Genomic DNA, 15,931 nt, shown 5'->3' with positions numbered 1-15,931 from the left:
TCAGAGTAACCATTGCATGTATACTAGTGGCCAGGTATGTTGGAAAAAAGGGAAAACTACAAACCTTTGTTCCCTGATCAGTGAGCAAAGAAATCCAAATGGAGGACAGCCTGGTGAGACAGGTGCCTCAAACCGTACTAATACTCTCCTGTCTGTGTGATACTGCTCCTCGCTCCTCGCATTACAGGAGGTGACAGGTAGAGTCTTTAGCTGACAGATGACAGCCCCGCGCCAGCCCCCTGACTTTACAATCGTGTTTCGACATCCGTTACTATTGTTTTATCTGCTCTTAATTTCTCACCGTTACCTCAGTGATGTTAATTATTGTGAAGCCCACGCAAGGGCGGGAGCTCTAAGCACAGTTAATAACTTCTCCTAACGAGTCTTGTTTTGCACCGCTGGTGTTAATTAGGGCTCTTAGTGGCATGAACATGCTACGATAAATACGGGATGTGTTTTAATTAGGACTCTTAGTGGCATGAACATGCTACGATAAATACGGGATGCGTTTTAATTAGGACTCTTAGTGGCATGAACATGCTACGATAAATACGGGATGTGTTTTAATTAGGACTCTTAGTGGCATGAACATGCTACGATAAATACGGGATGTGTTTTAATTAGGACTCTTAGTGGCATGAACATGCTACGATAAATACGGGATGTGTTTTAATTAGGGCTCTTAGTGGCATGAACATGCTACGATAAATACGGGATGTGTTTTAATTAGGACTCTTAGTGGCATGAACATGCTACGATAAATACGGGATGTGTTTTAATTAGGACTCTTAGTGGCATGAACATGCTACGATAAATACGGGATGTGTTTTAATTAGGACTCTTAGTGGCATGAACATGCTACGATAAATACGGGATGTGTGTTAATTAGGACTCTTAGTGGCATGAACATGCTACGATAAATACGGGATGTGTTTTAATTAGGACTCTTAGTGGCATGAACATGCTACGATAAATACGGGATGTGTTTTAATTAGGACTCTTAGTGGCATGAACATGCTACGATAAATACGGGATGTGTTTTAATTAGGACTCTTAGTGGCATGAACATGCTACGATAAATACGGGATGTGTTTTAATTAGGACTCTTAGTGGCATGAACATGCTACGATAAATACGGGATGTGTTTTAATTAGGACTCTTAGTGGCATGAACATGCTACGATAAATACGGGATGTGTTTTAATTAGGACTCTTAGTGGCATGAACATGCTACGATAAATACGGGATGTGTTTTAATTAGGACTCTTAGTGGCATGAACATGCTACGATAAATACGGGATGTGTTTTAATTAGGACTCTTAGTGGCATGAACATGCTACGATAAATACGGGATGTGTTTTGAAGACAGCTCAGGACGTGGAGGTGCTGTAGGCCATGCTTTAAATAGGGACAGGGACAAAATGGAGTGTCAGGTGACAAAAGAACTAGAGGGAACACTACAGGGAAATACGCCACTCACAGTTACTGAACTGGAAGTTGTTGAACTGTGCTCATGAATCAGTGATGCGTTGTAGGCTACACTTTAAATCAGTTTTGGGAGGTTAAGCATAGGGTCAGAGGTAGAAGAAGGGGGACACAGAGAGAACTGAGAACTCACGGTCACAACGCAGGAAGTTGTTAAGCAGCTGGAATAAGGGAAAGCTATCCCATGAGTCAACGGGCTGGACTTGTAGAGCACCATCCATGTCGACGGTGTAGAGAGACAGGAAGGTCTCTGCGTGCTCCGCCATCATCTCCGGCCACCACGAGAATGCCTAGAAAAGAGCGGGAAGGAGAGAGAGCAGAGGGAAGGAGATAGCGAGAAAGAGAACAAAAAAGAAACAAAGGGGGAGAAGGCAAAATAAATAAAAATAATACATTAAAAAAGGCCAAGTCATCACAAACCACTATCTCTAGTTTACTCTGGTGAAGAATAGTTGGACATACAATGTAAAATGACACAATCAGAGCAAGATGGAAAGAAGTGACAGATGGATAGAGAAAAGACTGCTCTGAAAAATAAGATTAAAAAAAAAATCAAAACAATCTAATGAATGAAACCAAGAGAGAAACAGCCAAATGGGTGATGGGTAGCATAAAGAAGGGACCTTGAGCGCACAATGGACTCCAACACTAAAAAAGATGAATCACATATTGGTTATTACATTATGCTTCCAATGTGGCGCTTCAATCTCCAAGGTGAGGCTATAAAAAGTTATTAAAAAGGCACAGACAGATATGTGTTTTTAACCTGCAATGTTCAGAGCGGAATAAATACAAAGCTCATCTGAGAACAGCAATAACTTATTATTTAGAGGTCATACTATCACAAACAGTATCTATAAAAGCCCCCCTAAAAGTAATAGTGTGACTATATGGCCAGTTTATTAGGTACACCCATCTAGTACCCGGTCGGAAACCCCATTGCCTCCAGAACAGACTGAATTCCTTGGGGCATGGGAACATTGCTCAATTGGTATCAAGGGACCTAATGCGTGCCATTGAACATTCCCACACCATAATATCACCAGCCTGTACGGTTGACACCAGGCAGGGTGGGGCCATGGACTCATGCTGCTTAAGCCAAATCCTGACTCTGGAAACGGGATTCGTCAGACGAGGCAATGTTTTTCCACTCCTCAATTGTCCAGTGTTGGTGATCGCGTGTCCACTGGAGCTGCTTCCTCTTGTTTTTACCTGATAGGAGTGAAACTCGGTGTGGTCGTCTGCTGCAAAAGTCCATCTATGACAAGGACCAATGAGTTGTGCGTTCTGAGATGCCGTTCTGCACACCACTGTTGTATTGCGCCGTTATTTGCCAGTTTGTGGCCCGCCTGCTAGCTTACACAATTCTTGGCATTCTCCTTCGACCATGCTTCTTGACATTCTCCTTCGACCATGCTTCTTGACATTCTCCTTCGACCATGCTTCTTGACATTCTCCTTCGACCATGCTTCTTGACATTCTCCTTCGACCATGCTTCTTGACATTCTCCTTCGACCATGCTTCTTGACATTCTCCTTCGACCATGCTTCTTGACATTCTCCTTCGACCATGCTTCTTGACATTCTCCTTCGACCATGCTTCTTGACATTCTCCTTCGACCATGCTTCTTGCCATTCTCCTTCGACCATGCTTCTTGACATTCTCCTTCGACCTCTCATCAACGAGCTGTTTGACGAGCTGCCGCTGACTGGATGTTTTTTGGATTGTCGCACAATTCTCGGTAAAAGCCCAGAAGGCCTAACCTTTGAGATACTGGAACAGGCACACCTGACACTGCCACGCTTAAAGTCTCTTAGGTCACTTGTTTTGCCCATTCCAACGTTCAAGCGAAAAGTAACTGAATGCCTCGATGCCAGTCTGCCTGATTTATATAGCAAGCCACAGCCATGTGACTCACTGTAGGAACAAATATTTTTCATGAACCGGGATGGTGTACCTAATAAACTATAGTACAGTATGTCTGCATATGTTGGTGAGTTATCAATAATGGAGGTCAATTCCAATTAGACATGGAATTTCTCCAAAGCAATGTGATTACATTCCTGAATTGACTGGAATTGAACCCAATACAGGAATTGTTGGATGGTCTCTAATGCCAGTCAGCTGCCTGTCCATTCAGCTGTCCATTCCCTTCAAATAATAAAATATACTTTTCCTGCATAGGACACACTAGAGGTTTGATCTACACTGAACAAAAATAAACGCAACATGCAACAATTTCCAAGATTTTACTGAGTTACAGTTCATAAGGAAATCCGCCAATTGAAATATACTGAACAAAAATATAAACGCAACATGTAAAGTGTTGGTCCCATGTTTCATCAGCTGGAATAAAAGATCCCAAAAATGTTCCATAAGCACAACAAGTTTTATTTCTCTCAGATTTTGTGCACAAATTTGTTTACATCCCTGTTGGTGAGCATTTCTCCTTTGCCCAGATAATTAATCCATCTGACAGGTGTGGCATATATCAAGAAGCTGATTAAACAGCATGATCATTACACAGGTGCACCTTGTGCTGGGGACAATAAAATGCCACTAAAATGTGCAGTTTTGTCACAATGCCACAGATGTCTCACGTTTTGAGGGAGCGTGCAATTGGCATGCTGGATGCAGGAATGTCCACCAGAACTGTCAGATAATTGAATGCTCATTTCTCTACCATAAGCCACCTCCAACATCGTTTTAGAGAATTAGGCCGTACGTCCAACCAAGCCTCACAACAGCAAACCATGTGTGACTACGCCAACCCATGGCCTCCACATCTGGCTTCTTTACCTGCAGGAACGTCTGGGACAAGCTGATGAAACTGTAGTATTTATGTCTGTATTAAGGCCCTTTGGTGGGGAAAAACTCATTCTGATTGGCTGGGCCTGGCTCGCCAGTGGTGGGCCTATGACCTCCCAGGCCCACCCATGGCTGCGCCCCTGCCCAATTATGTGAAATCTATAGATTAGGGTCTAATTTATTTATTTAAATTTACAGATTTCCTTATATGAAATGTAACTCTGTAAAATCGTTGAATATTTGTTCAGCATAAAGGTATTAGGGCCCTAAATCTATGGATTGCACATGATAGGGAATACAGATATGCATCAGTTGGTGACAGATACATTGGATCAAAAAACCAGCCCGTATCTGTTGTGACCACCATTTGCATCATGCAGTGTGACATCTCCTTCACAGAGTTGATCAAGCTGTTGATTGTGGTCTGTAGAATGTTGTCCCACTCCTCTTCAATGGCTGTGCGAAGTTGCTGGATATTTCCAGGAACTGGAACATGCTGTCGCACACTTCAATCCAGAGCATTCCAAACATGCTCAATTGTGACATGTCTGGTAAGTATGCAGGCCATGGAAGAACTGGGACATTTTCAGATTCCAGGAATTGGGTACAGATCCTTGCGGCATGGTGCCGTGCATTATCATGCTGAAACATGAGGTGATGGCGGCAGATGAATGGCACAACAATGGGCCTCAGGATATCTCTGTGCATTCAAATTGTCATCTATAAAATGCAATTGTGTTCATTGTCCCTAGATTACGCCTGCCCAATACGTTAACCCCACCCCCACGGAGCAGGCACTCTGTTCACAACGCCGACATCAGCAATCCGCTCGCCCACACAACGCCATACATGCTGTCTGCCATCTGCCCGGTACAGTTGGAACTGGGATTCATCCATGAAGAGCACACTTCTCCAGCTTGCCAGTGGCCATCAAAGGTGAGCATTTTCCCACTGAAGTCTGTTACGACACCAAACTGCAGTCAGGTCAAGACCCTGGTGAGGACGACAACCACGCAGATGAGCTTCCCTGAGACGGTATCTGACAGTTTGTGCAGAAATTCTTTGGTTGTGCAAACCCACAGTTTCATCAGCTGTCCAGGTGGCTGTTCTCAGATGATCCCGCAGGTGAAAAAGCCAGATGTGGAGGACCTGGTCTGGCATGGTTATACCTGGTTTGGGGTTGTGAGGTCGGTTGGACGTACTGTCAAATTCTCTATAACGACATTGGAGGCAGCTTAACGTTCAATTCTCTGGCAACAGCTCTGGTGGACATTCCTGCAGTCAGCATGCCAATTACACACTCCCTCAAAACTTGAGACATCTGTGGCATTGTGTTGTCTGACAAAACAGCACATTTTAGAGTGTTCTTTCTTGTCCCCTGTACAAGTTGAACCTGTGTAAGGATCATGATGTTTAATCAGCTTCTTCATATGCCACACCTGCCAGGTGAATGGATTATCTTGGCTAAAAAATAAATTCTCACTAACAGGGATGTAAACACATTTCTGCACAACATTTTAGAGAAATAAGCTTTTTGTGTGTATGGAAACTTCTGGGTTGTTTTATTTCAGCTCATGAAACAGGGTCCAACACTTTACATGTTGCCTTTATATATTTGTTCAGTGTATATCACACAAAAGAAGAAAAGGTTGAACAGATGGATGTGCACTCAAACTCTCTTTTCATGTCTTGGGACTAGCCATTATACATGTGCTGTAGTTACAAACCCAATCATTTACAGTGATTATTGAGTCAAATATTTGCTTAAAGTTCTGACTGGTCCTTGACTATGTGTCAATGTGTGTGTCAATGTGACTACAATGTGACTACATACCGGTATGTTTGTTGGTGTCAATATTGTGTACGACACCATCTATAAAGGAAGTTAGTATAGGAGATTTTAGGTCACATCTACAAAGTTAGTATAGGATATTTGAGGTCATATCCAGGAGGTTAGTATAGGAGATTTGAGGTCATATCCAAGAGGTTAGTATAGGAGATTTTAGGTCATAATGGAGCTTGACAAATTCATGTTCTTGGTTCTAAGTCAATGGGACATTTAGCAGGGCTGCAGTTGCTTTTCATGACTCCATTGTCTACGTGCCCACCCAAAAGAGATGCTTCCTACCCTACTCAGTGGTCGCCATGTGAGGAGAGAGAAAAGTGCAAAGAGCCCAATGAAGCATGGAGGGGGGGTGACAGATTGATTGAAGGTCGTTGTTCCTGTGTGCGTGTCCGTGTGAGTCCATCTGTCTGTGTGTGTGTGTCCGTCTGTATGTGTCCATCTGTGTGTGTTAGTGGGCACTTGCGGCAGATAAAACACTAGTCTGGCGGTCAGAGAAGGTGTATGTCCCATCGCTATACGGCCTTGAGGGCCGTTGTCATCATCCTTTTCAGATGTGCCTTTTCAGCTCTCTGTGCAAATCAACACAATTAAAAATAGTGCCTATGCGCCACACGATTCGTTACCTATCGCCAACCCCCTCAATTCACACCAACAGGCGTCCTCACATAACTGCAGGAATTAACTCATAAAATGCTGTCTCTAAGTGAGATTCAGAGAAAGATGGAGGAATACAAATGTAAGGTGTATGACTTTGCAAGGGCAAACGATACAAATGCATGTCAAGAAACACTGAATTGTAGCAACATCTGGGTACAATAATCCCTCCAAAACCTGAATCCTTAGATACCCAAAGGGCATAATTTGGTATCATGGGAAACAAATGTTCAGCAGTCCACCAGGACCACAACCTGTCGTGGATCCACCACATTGCACCTTAATAACTGTTGATGACTCAGTATTAACCATCTCCTCAATGAAAACCATGAACAGAGCTTGACAGGGTATGAGTGAAGAGTGGTATACTGTATGACTGACAGATGTTGACAGGCTTTGGGACGTAACACTATTTGATGGACATGACAGACACACAGCTAGAGTTTCCGTAAGAAACACTTACCTCTCTTCCCTTTCCAATTCATATCAGAAGAAGAGGGAAAGTGAAAGACAGAAAATAGAGAAAGTGAGGGTCTCTTAACATTTTTCACTTGGTATAAAATACTAAAAAGGGTCATTTGATTTCCACACATGCTGAAAACATGGAAACATTATACATTTGACAGCGTGTTGGATGCGCTAATGTGACCGTCCTCCGGCTAAAACTCCAGCCTCCAACTACAAAAGGACCATGTCTCATTTGTGGTGATGACAGCCAACGATTTTCAGCCACTTATAAATAACGCTGTCACTTAGAAACAAATGTCTGAAGCCACTTATTAGAAAAGTACAGTGCATGCGGATAGTTTTCAGACTCCTTGACTTTTTCCACATTTTGTTATGTTACAGCCTGATTCTCAAATTGATTAAAGTGTATTTTCCCCCCAAATCAATCTACACACAATCCTCATAACGACATGGCAAAAACAGGCTTTTAGACATTTTTTCAAATTTTACATAACTATTCAGACCCTTTACCTTCGGCAGCAATTACAGCATCAAGTCTTCTTGGGTATGACACCACAAGCTGGACACACCTGTATTTGGGGAGTTTCTACAATTCTTCTCTGCAGATCCTCTCAAGCTCTGTCAGGTTAGATGGGGAGCGTCGCTGCACAGCTATTTTCAGGTCTCTCCAGATATGTTAGATTGGGTATAAGTCCGGGCTCTGGCTGGGCCACTCAAGGACATTCAGAGACTTGTCCCAAAGCCACTCCTGCGTTGTCTTGGCTGTGTGCTTAGGGTCATTGTCCAGTTGGAAGTTGAACCTTCGCCCCAGTCTGAGGTCCAGAGTGCTCTGGAGCAGGTTTTCATCAAGAATCTCTGTACTTTGCTCCGTTCATCTTTCCCTCGATACTGAATAGTCTCCCAGGCCCTGCTGCTGAAAAACATCCCCACAGCATGATGCTGCCACCACCATGCTTCAATGTAGGGATGGTGCCAGGTTTCCTTCCAGACATGACGCTTGGCATTCAAGGCAAAGAGTTTAATCTTGGTTTCATCAGACCAGAGAATCTTGTTTTTCATGGTCTGAGAGACTTTAGGTGCGTTTTGGCAAACTCCAAGCGGGCTGTCATGTGCCTTTTACTGAAGAGTGGCTTCCGTTTGGCCACTACCATAAATGCCTGATTGGTGGAGTGCTGTAGAGATGGTTGTCCATCTGGAAGGTTCTCCCATCTCCACAGAGGAACTCTGGAGCTCTGTCAGAGTGACCATGGGGTTCTTGGTCACCTCCCTGACCAAGGCCCTTCTCCTCTGATTGCTCAGTTTGGCCAGGCGGCCAGCTCTAGGAAGAGTCTTGGTGGTTCCAAACTTCTTCCATTTAAGACAGATGGGAGGCCACTGTGTTCTTGGGGACCTTCAATGCTGCAGACATTTTTGGTACCCTTCCCCACATGTGTGCCTCGATACAATCCTGTCTGAGCTCTACGGACAATTCCTTCGACCTCATGGCTTGGTTTTTGCTCTGACATTGTTGTAACTTTAATGGGTTACAGAGTTAATGTTTAAGTTAATTCATTGAGCTGTATCTAAAGTTATTTTCTTTACAGTTATTTACATATGTAATTGTATTAGCATTTGTGTGTTGGAGATTGAGAGAACTACATACATATTTTGTTGTATTGGTTAGTATTGAATTATGCTTTTGACTGCAAGTTCCAGAATGCCTTGATGAATGGAAAGTGACTGAGATCGTCAGTTTCCTATGGAAGGAGGTTCAGAGCAGGGAGAGAGCACTACAAATGACAAGATCATGCAACCAACAGAAAGAGAGCAAACCATGGAACAAGTCATACTCCTCCAATGAAATGAAAACAAGAAGACCCAACATGCCATCTGCTGCTGCACTGCATACAGCCAGCCAGAAGGAACAAAACGGTCTATTCTGTGACAGTGCAGACCACAAATCAGAAAACTGCCCTGACCACAATACTTCTACACGCAAAGAGAAACTAAAGAAAATGGGAAGATGCTTTGTATGTTTAGGACAGAGACACAGCAAAATTCTGTAAAGTCAAAGATGCAGACCACATGTGCAACATGTGGAAGCAGACATCACATTGCTGTGTGTACCGGTAAGAGTGAGGTGCAACCCCCTACTGTTTCTGCGGATGCTGTTGTTTCCTCAGTTATTCCCCATTCAGTGAAGATGAAACCAGATGGATAGAACACTGTTGCTACAAAAGGCAAAGGCATGGCTAGAAGGCCCATCGGGCAGAAAGATAGCTTGTTGCTTACTAGATGGAGGCAGTCAGAGAAGCTTCATACATGAAACACTTGTGAAGGGCTTGAAGCTACCTGTAATCAGACAAGAGGCACTCACTCTTCACACGTTTGGCTCCTCTGCCCCAGCAACGTCCCAACGCAACACAGTGAAAGTCATCTTGGAGAATGTCTGGGACAAACAGCAGAGAATAGAGATAGAGGCAATTAAAACCCCACAAGTGTGCACAGCTGTGATGAAGGTTCCTGGTGAACAGATTCAACATGAGCTCAATCCAAACAACTGTATGCATTCTGGGAGCTTGAGTCTCTGGGTATTATAAGCAAGAAAACACAGAACCCAGAGGAAAACGAGGCTCTACAGAGGTTCGAGGAAACAACCACCTTCAAAGATGGGCGATACGTGGAGTTGCCATGGAAACGAGAAATGCCAGAACTCCAAGACAACTATAGAATCGCCAAGAAACGGTTTGAAGGTCTGAAGAAAAGACTGAAGAAGGATGTGACATTGTACAGCAGATACAATGAAGTAGTAGAGGACTACTTACTACAGGATATGGCAGAGGACGTGCCCAAGGACAACGCATCAAGCGCAGACAACGTAAAATACTACTTACCTCACCATGCAGTACTCGGAGAAAATATGGTGACAACAAAACAGAGTGGTGTTTGATGCCTCGTCCCATGAAGATGGCTGTCCATCCCTCAATGACTGTCAACTCATAGGAACGAACCTGAATCCGGATCTGCTCAGCGTTCTGATAAAGTTCGGACTACATGAGAACGCATTCATGGCAGACATCAAGAAAGCTTTCCTGCAGATATCCCTAGCAGAGAGAGACAGAGACGCCATGAGATTTCTATGGCTCACAGGCCCACCAAGGGGAGAAAATGAAGAGGCGCTGCGTGTGCTGAGGATGAAAAGAGTGGTATTTGGAGCTTCCCCAAGTCCATTCTTGCTGGCAGCTACAATCAGGAAGCACCTGAAACAATATGAAAACAGAACAACCAGAAGTTGTAGAGATACTGAGAGAGTCACTCTATGGAGATGACTTCATTGCAAGTTCACACAATGTTGAAGAGGCTTACCTTGTGACAACAACTGCAAAGTGAATGCTGTCAATTGCAGGCATGGACCTCTGCAAGTGGATGACCAATTCTCCTGAATTGAAAACAAAATGGGAGGAGAGTACGACAACTGACCACCGTTGACGCTAGAAACACAAGGATAAGTTCTGAATGTTTTCGGTTTAGTATGGAGACCGGAAACGGATGACTTTGTGTTTGACCTCAGGCCGCTACTGAGCATTCTAAAGCAAAAGGAAAACACAAAGAGAAGTGTTCTGCAGTCGTCTGCACGTATCTTCGACCCTCTTGGTTTCCTGACCCCCTTCACCATCAGGATCAAGTGCATGTTCCAGGAAATGTGGGAGAGGGGACTCAGCTGGGATGAAGGATTACCACCTGATCTGACACGAGAATGGCAACAGTGGTTTTTAGAACTACCCCAGTTACACCAGCTCATCATACCAAGGTGGTACAGAACAGACATACGGCCACAGAATAGCCACACCCTGAAACTACATGTGTTCTGTGATGCAAGTGAAAGGGCTTACAGTGCAGTAGCTTACTTGCAAGGTGAATCACAAGACAGGGAAACAACAAGTCTAGTCACATCCAAGTCAGGGTAGCCCCACTCAAGAAAAGGACGCTGCCACGCCTGGAGCTCATGGGAGCTGAGATTGGAGCGAGACTAGCAAACAACCTGATGACCACACTGAAAATGGAAGAAAAACAGATCAAAATGTGGACAGACTCGATGATCGTGCTGCATTGGATTTGCAGCTCAGCTCAGAAACGGAAACAGTTTGTTGCGAACAGAGTGACGGAGATCCAGTCCTTGACCAATCCAGAGTCATGGTCACATATTGAAGGGAAAACTAATCCAGCTGACCTCCCTACAAGAGGACAAACTGTTCGAAAGTTGACACAGAGCGAGCTATGGTGGAATGGACCCAGAATTCTGACATCACCCAATCAGTCCGAGGAGACTGATGATAACAAGGTTCCAGAAGAGGTAAATACAGAACTCAAGTCCAGTTGCCAGGTTACTGTACTGTAATCTGTGTTGGAGCTTGAAAGGTACAGCAAACTGAAAAGTGTTCAGAGTCACCGCCTGGATAAAGAGATTCAAAGCCAATGCTCGTACAACCATAAAGATGCAAGGTGAACTGACTGCTGACGAACTGTTCGATGCAGAAAGGTACTGGATTAAGGTAACACAACATCAGAGTTTTGGACAGGAGATTAAACTACTGAAGGCAGGAAAAAGCCTAAACAATGACTAAAATCAGAGAACTGAAACCGTTCCTGGACGAACACAAACTACTCAGTGTAGGAGGAAGACTGCAACAGTCCAACTTCACATTCAGAGAGCAGCACCCATGGGTTCTGCCCAACAAAAACAGATACTCAGAAATGCTGATACAGTACCACCATGAGAAGGTGATGCATTCTGGAGCAAGAGACACTCTAGTACAAATCAGAGAGAGATACTGGATCTTGCGTTCTAGGCAGCTAGTCAAGAGCACAGTGGCAAGATGTATAGGGTGCAATAAATTCAAGGCAAGGGCCGGACAGCAGGTCACTGTGCCTTTACCAAAAGACAGAATAACTGAATCGCCACCATTCGAAGTAACAGGTGTGGATTTTGCAGGACCGCTCTATGTGAAAGAAAATGGTTCTGTGAAGAAGTCATACATTGCACTGTTCACTTGTGCTGTAACCAGAGCAGTGCATTTGGAACTGGTCTCAGATCAGTCAACAGAGACATTCTTGTTAGCTCTAAAAAATATTAATCTCAAGGAGAAGATTATGCAAGGTAATCTACTTAGACAATGCAAAAACGTTCACGAGAGCTGATCAGGACTTGAAAGAGCTGTGGAAGGCAATCGAAGAGCCCCAAATCTTGGCATTCTTCTCAGAAAGGGGCATCACCTGGAGGTTAATCGTCGAGCGAGCAGCCTGGTGAGGCGGATTCTGGGAAAGACTTGTCATGTCAGTGAAAACATGCCTGCGAAAGGTTCTTGGGAGAGCTTCACTCAACTTTGAAGAAATGTGCACGGTCCTGACAGAGGTTGAAGCTATCCTAAATTCTACGCCTCTGACCTTCATGCACAATGAAGTGGATAAACCACAACCCCTGACTATAGCACACTTCCTGGTGGGTAAAAGACTAAACTCTTTGCCTCCAAAGCCATTTCCAGCTGACACTCAGCACCCAACGCTAAACAAGGATGGAAATGACACGCAGATGGAAGTACAGGCAGAGACTTGTGACCAGCTTCTGGAACAGTTGTCGAAGAGACTACTTGCTGGATTTAAAGTCAGCACACCGCTGTGACACACCACAGCCCACCCAACTGAAAGCGAGTGACTTTGTACTCATTGGAGAAGATAACACACCCAGACAAACCTGGAAACTAGGAAAGACTGAGGAACTGTTTCCAGACCGAGATGGCCTAGTTAGGTCATGTTCAGTTGGTACTGCTTCAGGGACTTTGTTGAGGAGACCTATTCAGTTGATATACTGCCTAGAGATTTAGATGAACACAGTTGTTCATCGGAGGGGGAGGATGTTGTAACTTTAATGGGTTACAGAGTTGATGTTTAAGTTAATTCATTGAGCTGTATCTAAAGATATTTTCTTTACAGTTATTTACATATGTAATTGTCTTAGAATTTGTGTGTTGGAGATTGAGAGAACTACATACATATTTTGTTGTATTGGTTAGTATTGAATTACGCTTTTGACTGCAAGTTCCAGAATGCCTTGCGACAGGAAGTAGAGAGGACTTTTCGCTAACAACTTACTTTTATTGTTCTGTAGAATCTAAAGTTGTTAAATGTAACGTGAACAAGTATTATTACTAAAATAAGCTGTCATTTCAAACCCGACATCCCGAGTCATTACTTTGAAGATAGTTATTCTATAGACATGCACTGTCAACTGTGGGACCTTATATAGACAGGTGTGTGCCTTTCCAAGTCATGTCAGATCAATTGATTAGAGCGCACCCGTGGTAAATTCAAGTTGTATAAACATCTCAAGGATGATCAATGGAAACAGGATGCAACTGAGCTCATTTTTGCTTTGTCATTTTGGGGGTATTGTGTGTAGATTGATGAGGGAAACAATGAATTTAATACATTTTAGAATAAGTCTGTAACGTAAACAAATGGTGGAAAAAGTCAAGGGGTCTGAATACTTCCTGAATGCACTGTATATGTGTTGTTTGTGGATGTCTTCAACACCTACGATTGAGCAGTTTTACACTGTACCATAAGAGCGACCTGTGCGTATGAGCTGTGGGCGTTGTTTTCATCTCTGCCCGCCAAGACTTTACTACAGTGTTGGCACTTGATGTGTCATCTTCCACTTTGGAGCACAGCTGCCAACACATACCCAGGATAGAAACAAACAGCTCTACCCTCTCAAAGAGTGCAGTGTATAAATTCAGAACATCTGCTGTTTCAGCCACTGCCTATCACCAAGGGAGTACCCCAAGGCTTGATCCTAGGCCCCACGCGCTTCTCAAATTACATCAACAACAAATCTCAGGCAGTAGGAAGCTCTCTCATCCATTTATATGCAGATGATAAAATCTCATACTCAGCTGACCCCACCCTGGATTTTGTGTTAAAAGCTCTACAGCAAAACTTTCTTAGTGTCCAACAAGCTTTCTCTGCCCTTAACATTGTTCTGAACACCTCCAAAACAAAGTTAATGTGGTTTGGTAAGAAAAACGACCCTCTCCCCACCGGTGTGATTACTACTTCTGAGGGTCTAGAGCTTGAGGTAGTCACCTGATACAAGTACGGCTAGACGGTACAACATCCTTCTCCCAGCACATATCAAAGTTAGATCTAGACTTGGTTTCCTCTATTGTAATCGTTCCTCTTTCACCCCAGCTGCCAAAGTAACCCTGATTCAGATGACCATCCTACCCATGCTAGATTATGGAGACGTAATTTATAGATCGCTCTTGAGCAACTAGATGTTCTTTACCATTCGGCCATCAGATTTGCCACTAATGCTCCTTACAGGCCACATCACTGCACTCTATACTCTGTAAACTGGTCATCTCTATATACCCAATTCAAGACCCACAGGTGGATGCTTATTTATAAAACCCTCTTAGGCCTCACTCCCCCCTATCTGAGATGCCTGCTGCAGCCCTCATCCTCCACATTCAACACCCGTTCTGCCAGTCACATTCTGTTAAAGGTCCCCAAAGCACACACATCCCTAGGTCACTCCTCTTCTCAGTTCGCTGCAGCTAGCGACTGGAACGAGCTGCAACAAACACTCAAACTGGACAGTTTTATCGACATCTCTTCATTCAAAGACTCAATCATGACCACTCTTACAGCCAGTTGTGGCTGCTTCGCATGATGTATTGTTGTCTCTACCTTCTTGCCCTTTGTGCTGTTGTCTGTGCCTAATAATGTTTGACCCATGTTTTGTGCTGCTAACATGTTGTGCTGCTACCATATTGTTGTGATGTTGCATTGCTGCCATGCTGTTGTTGTCGTCTTAGGTCTCTTTTTATGTAGTGTTGTGGTGTCACATGTCGTGATGAGTGTTTTGTCCAATATTTTTAATCTCATCCCCCGTCCCCGCAGGTGGCCTTTTGCCTTTTGTCATCATTGTAAATAAGAATTTGTTCTGAACTGTCTTGCCTAGTCAAATAAAGGTACAAAATAAATAAAGTGGTTTAAAGTTATTAGATCAACGCCTTCTTGTGTGGCACAGGCAGGAATCATCATTCCTACGTCTGGTAAGACGAGGGGCGGGGGTATGTGTCTATTTGTCAATAACAGCGGGTGTGCAATGTCTAATATTAAAGAAGTCTCGAGGTATTGCTCGCCTGAGGAAGAGTACCTAATGATAAACTGTAGATCTACCAAGAGTTCTCATCCACATTATTCGTAGCTGTCTATTTACCACCACAAACCAATGCTGGCACTAAGACCGCACTCAACAAGCTGTATAAGGCCATAAGCAAATAAGAAAATGATCATCCAGATGCGGCACTCCTAGTGGCTGGGTACTTTAATGCAGGCAAACTTAAATCCATTTTACCTCATTTCTATCAGCATGTCACATTACCAACCAGAGGAAAAAAACTCTAGACCAGCTTAATATGGAGGTGGTGAGATGACGTGGATGCTACGCTACAGGACTGTAGGCACAGACTGGAATATGTTCAGGAATTCATCCAATGGCATTGAGGAGTATACCATCTCAGTCACTGGCTTCAAAGATAAGTGCATCGATGACATCGTTCCCTCAGTGACCATACGTACATATCCCAACCAGAAGCCATGGATTACAGGCAACAGCCGCATCTAG

The 15,931-nt window shown here is 43.8% G+C and overlaps 1 protein-coding gene across 1 annotated transcript in view; it reads right to left on the bottom strand.

Annotated features, from left to right (window-relative positions):
- LOC139406455 (Ca++-dependent secretion activator 2) overlaps nucleotides 1-15,931 on the bottom strand; it is a 266,758-nt gene that overhangs the window by 67,486 nt on the left and 183,341 nt on the right. The window contains exon 18 of the mRNA XM_071149059.1: nucleotides 1,618-1,774. Coding sequence (XP_071005160.1) covers nucleotides 1,618-1,774 — 157 coding nt within the window. The remainder of the gene's footprint in view (nucleotides 1-1,617; nucleotides 1,775-15,931) is intronic.

This window comes from Oncorhynchus clarkii, chromosome 4 (genome assembly GCF_045791955.1).
Source record: "Oncorhynchus clarkii lewisi isolate Uvic-CL-2024 chromosome 4, UVic_Ocla_1.0, whole genome shotgun sequence".
Classification (NCBI taxonomy): domain Eukaryota; kingdom Metazoa; phylum Chordata; class Actinopteri; order Salmoniformes; family Salmonidae; genus Oncorhynchus; species Oncorhynchus clarkii.
Note: the sequence above shows the minus strand (reverse complement) of the source record. Positions and strands in the feature narration are given on the sequence as shown.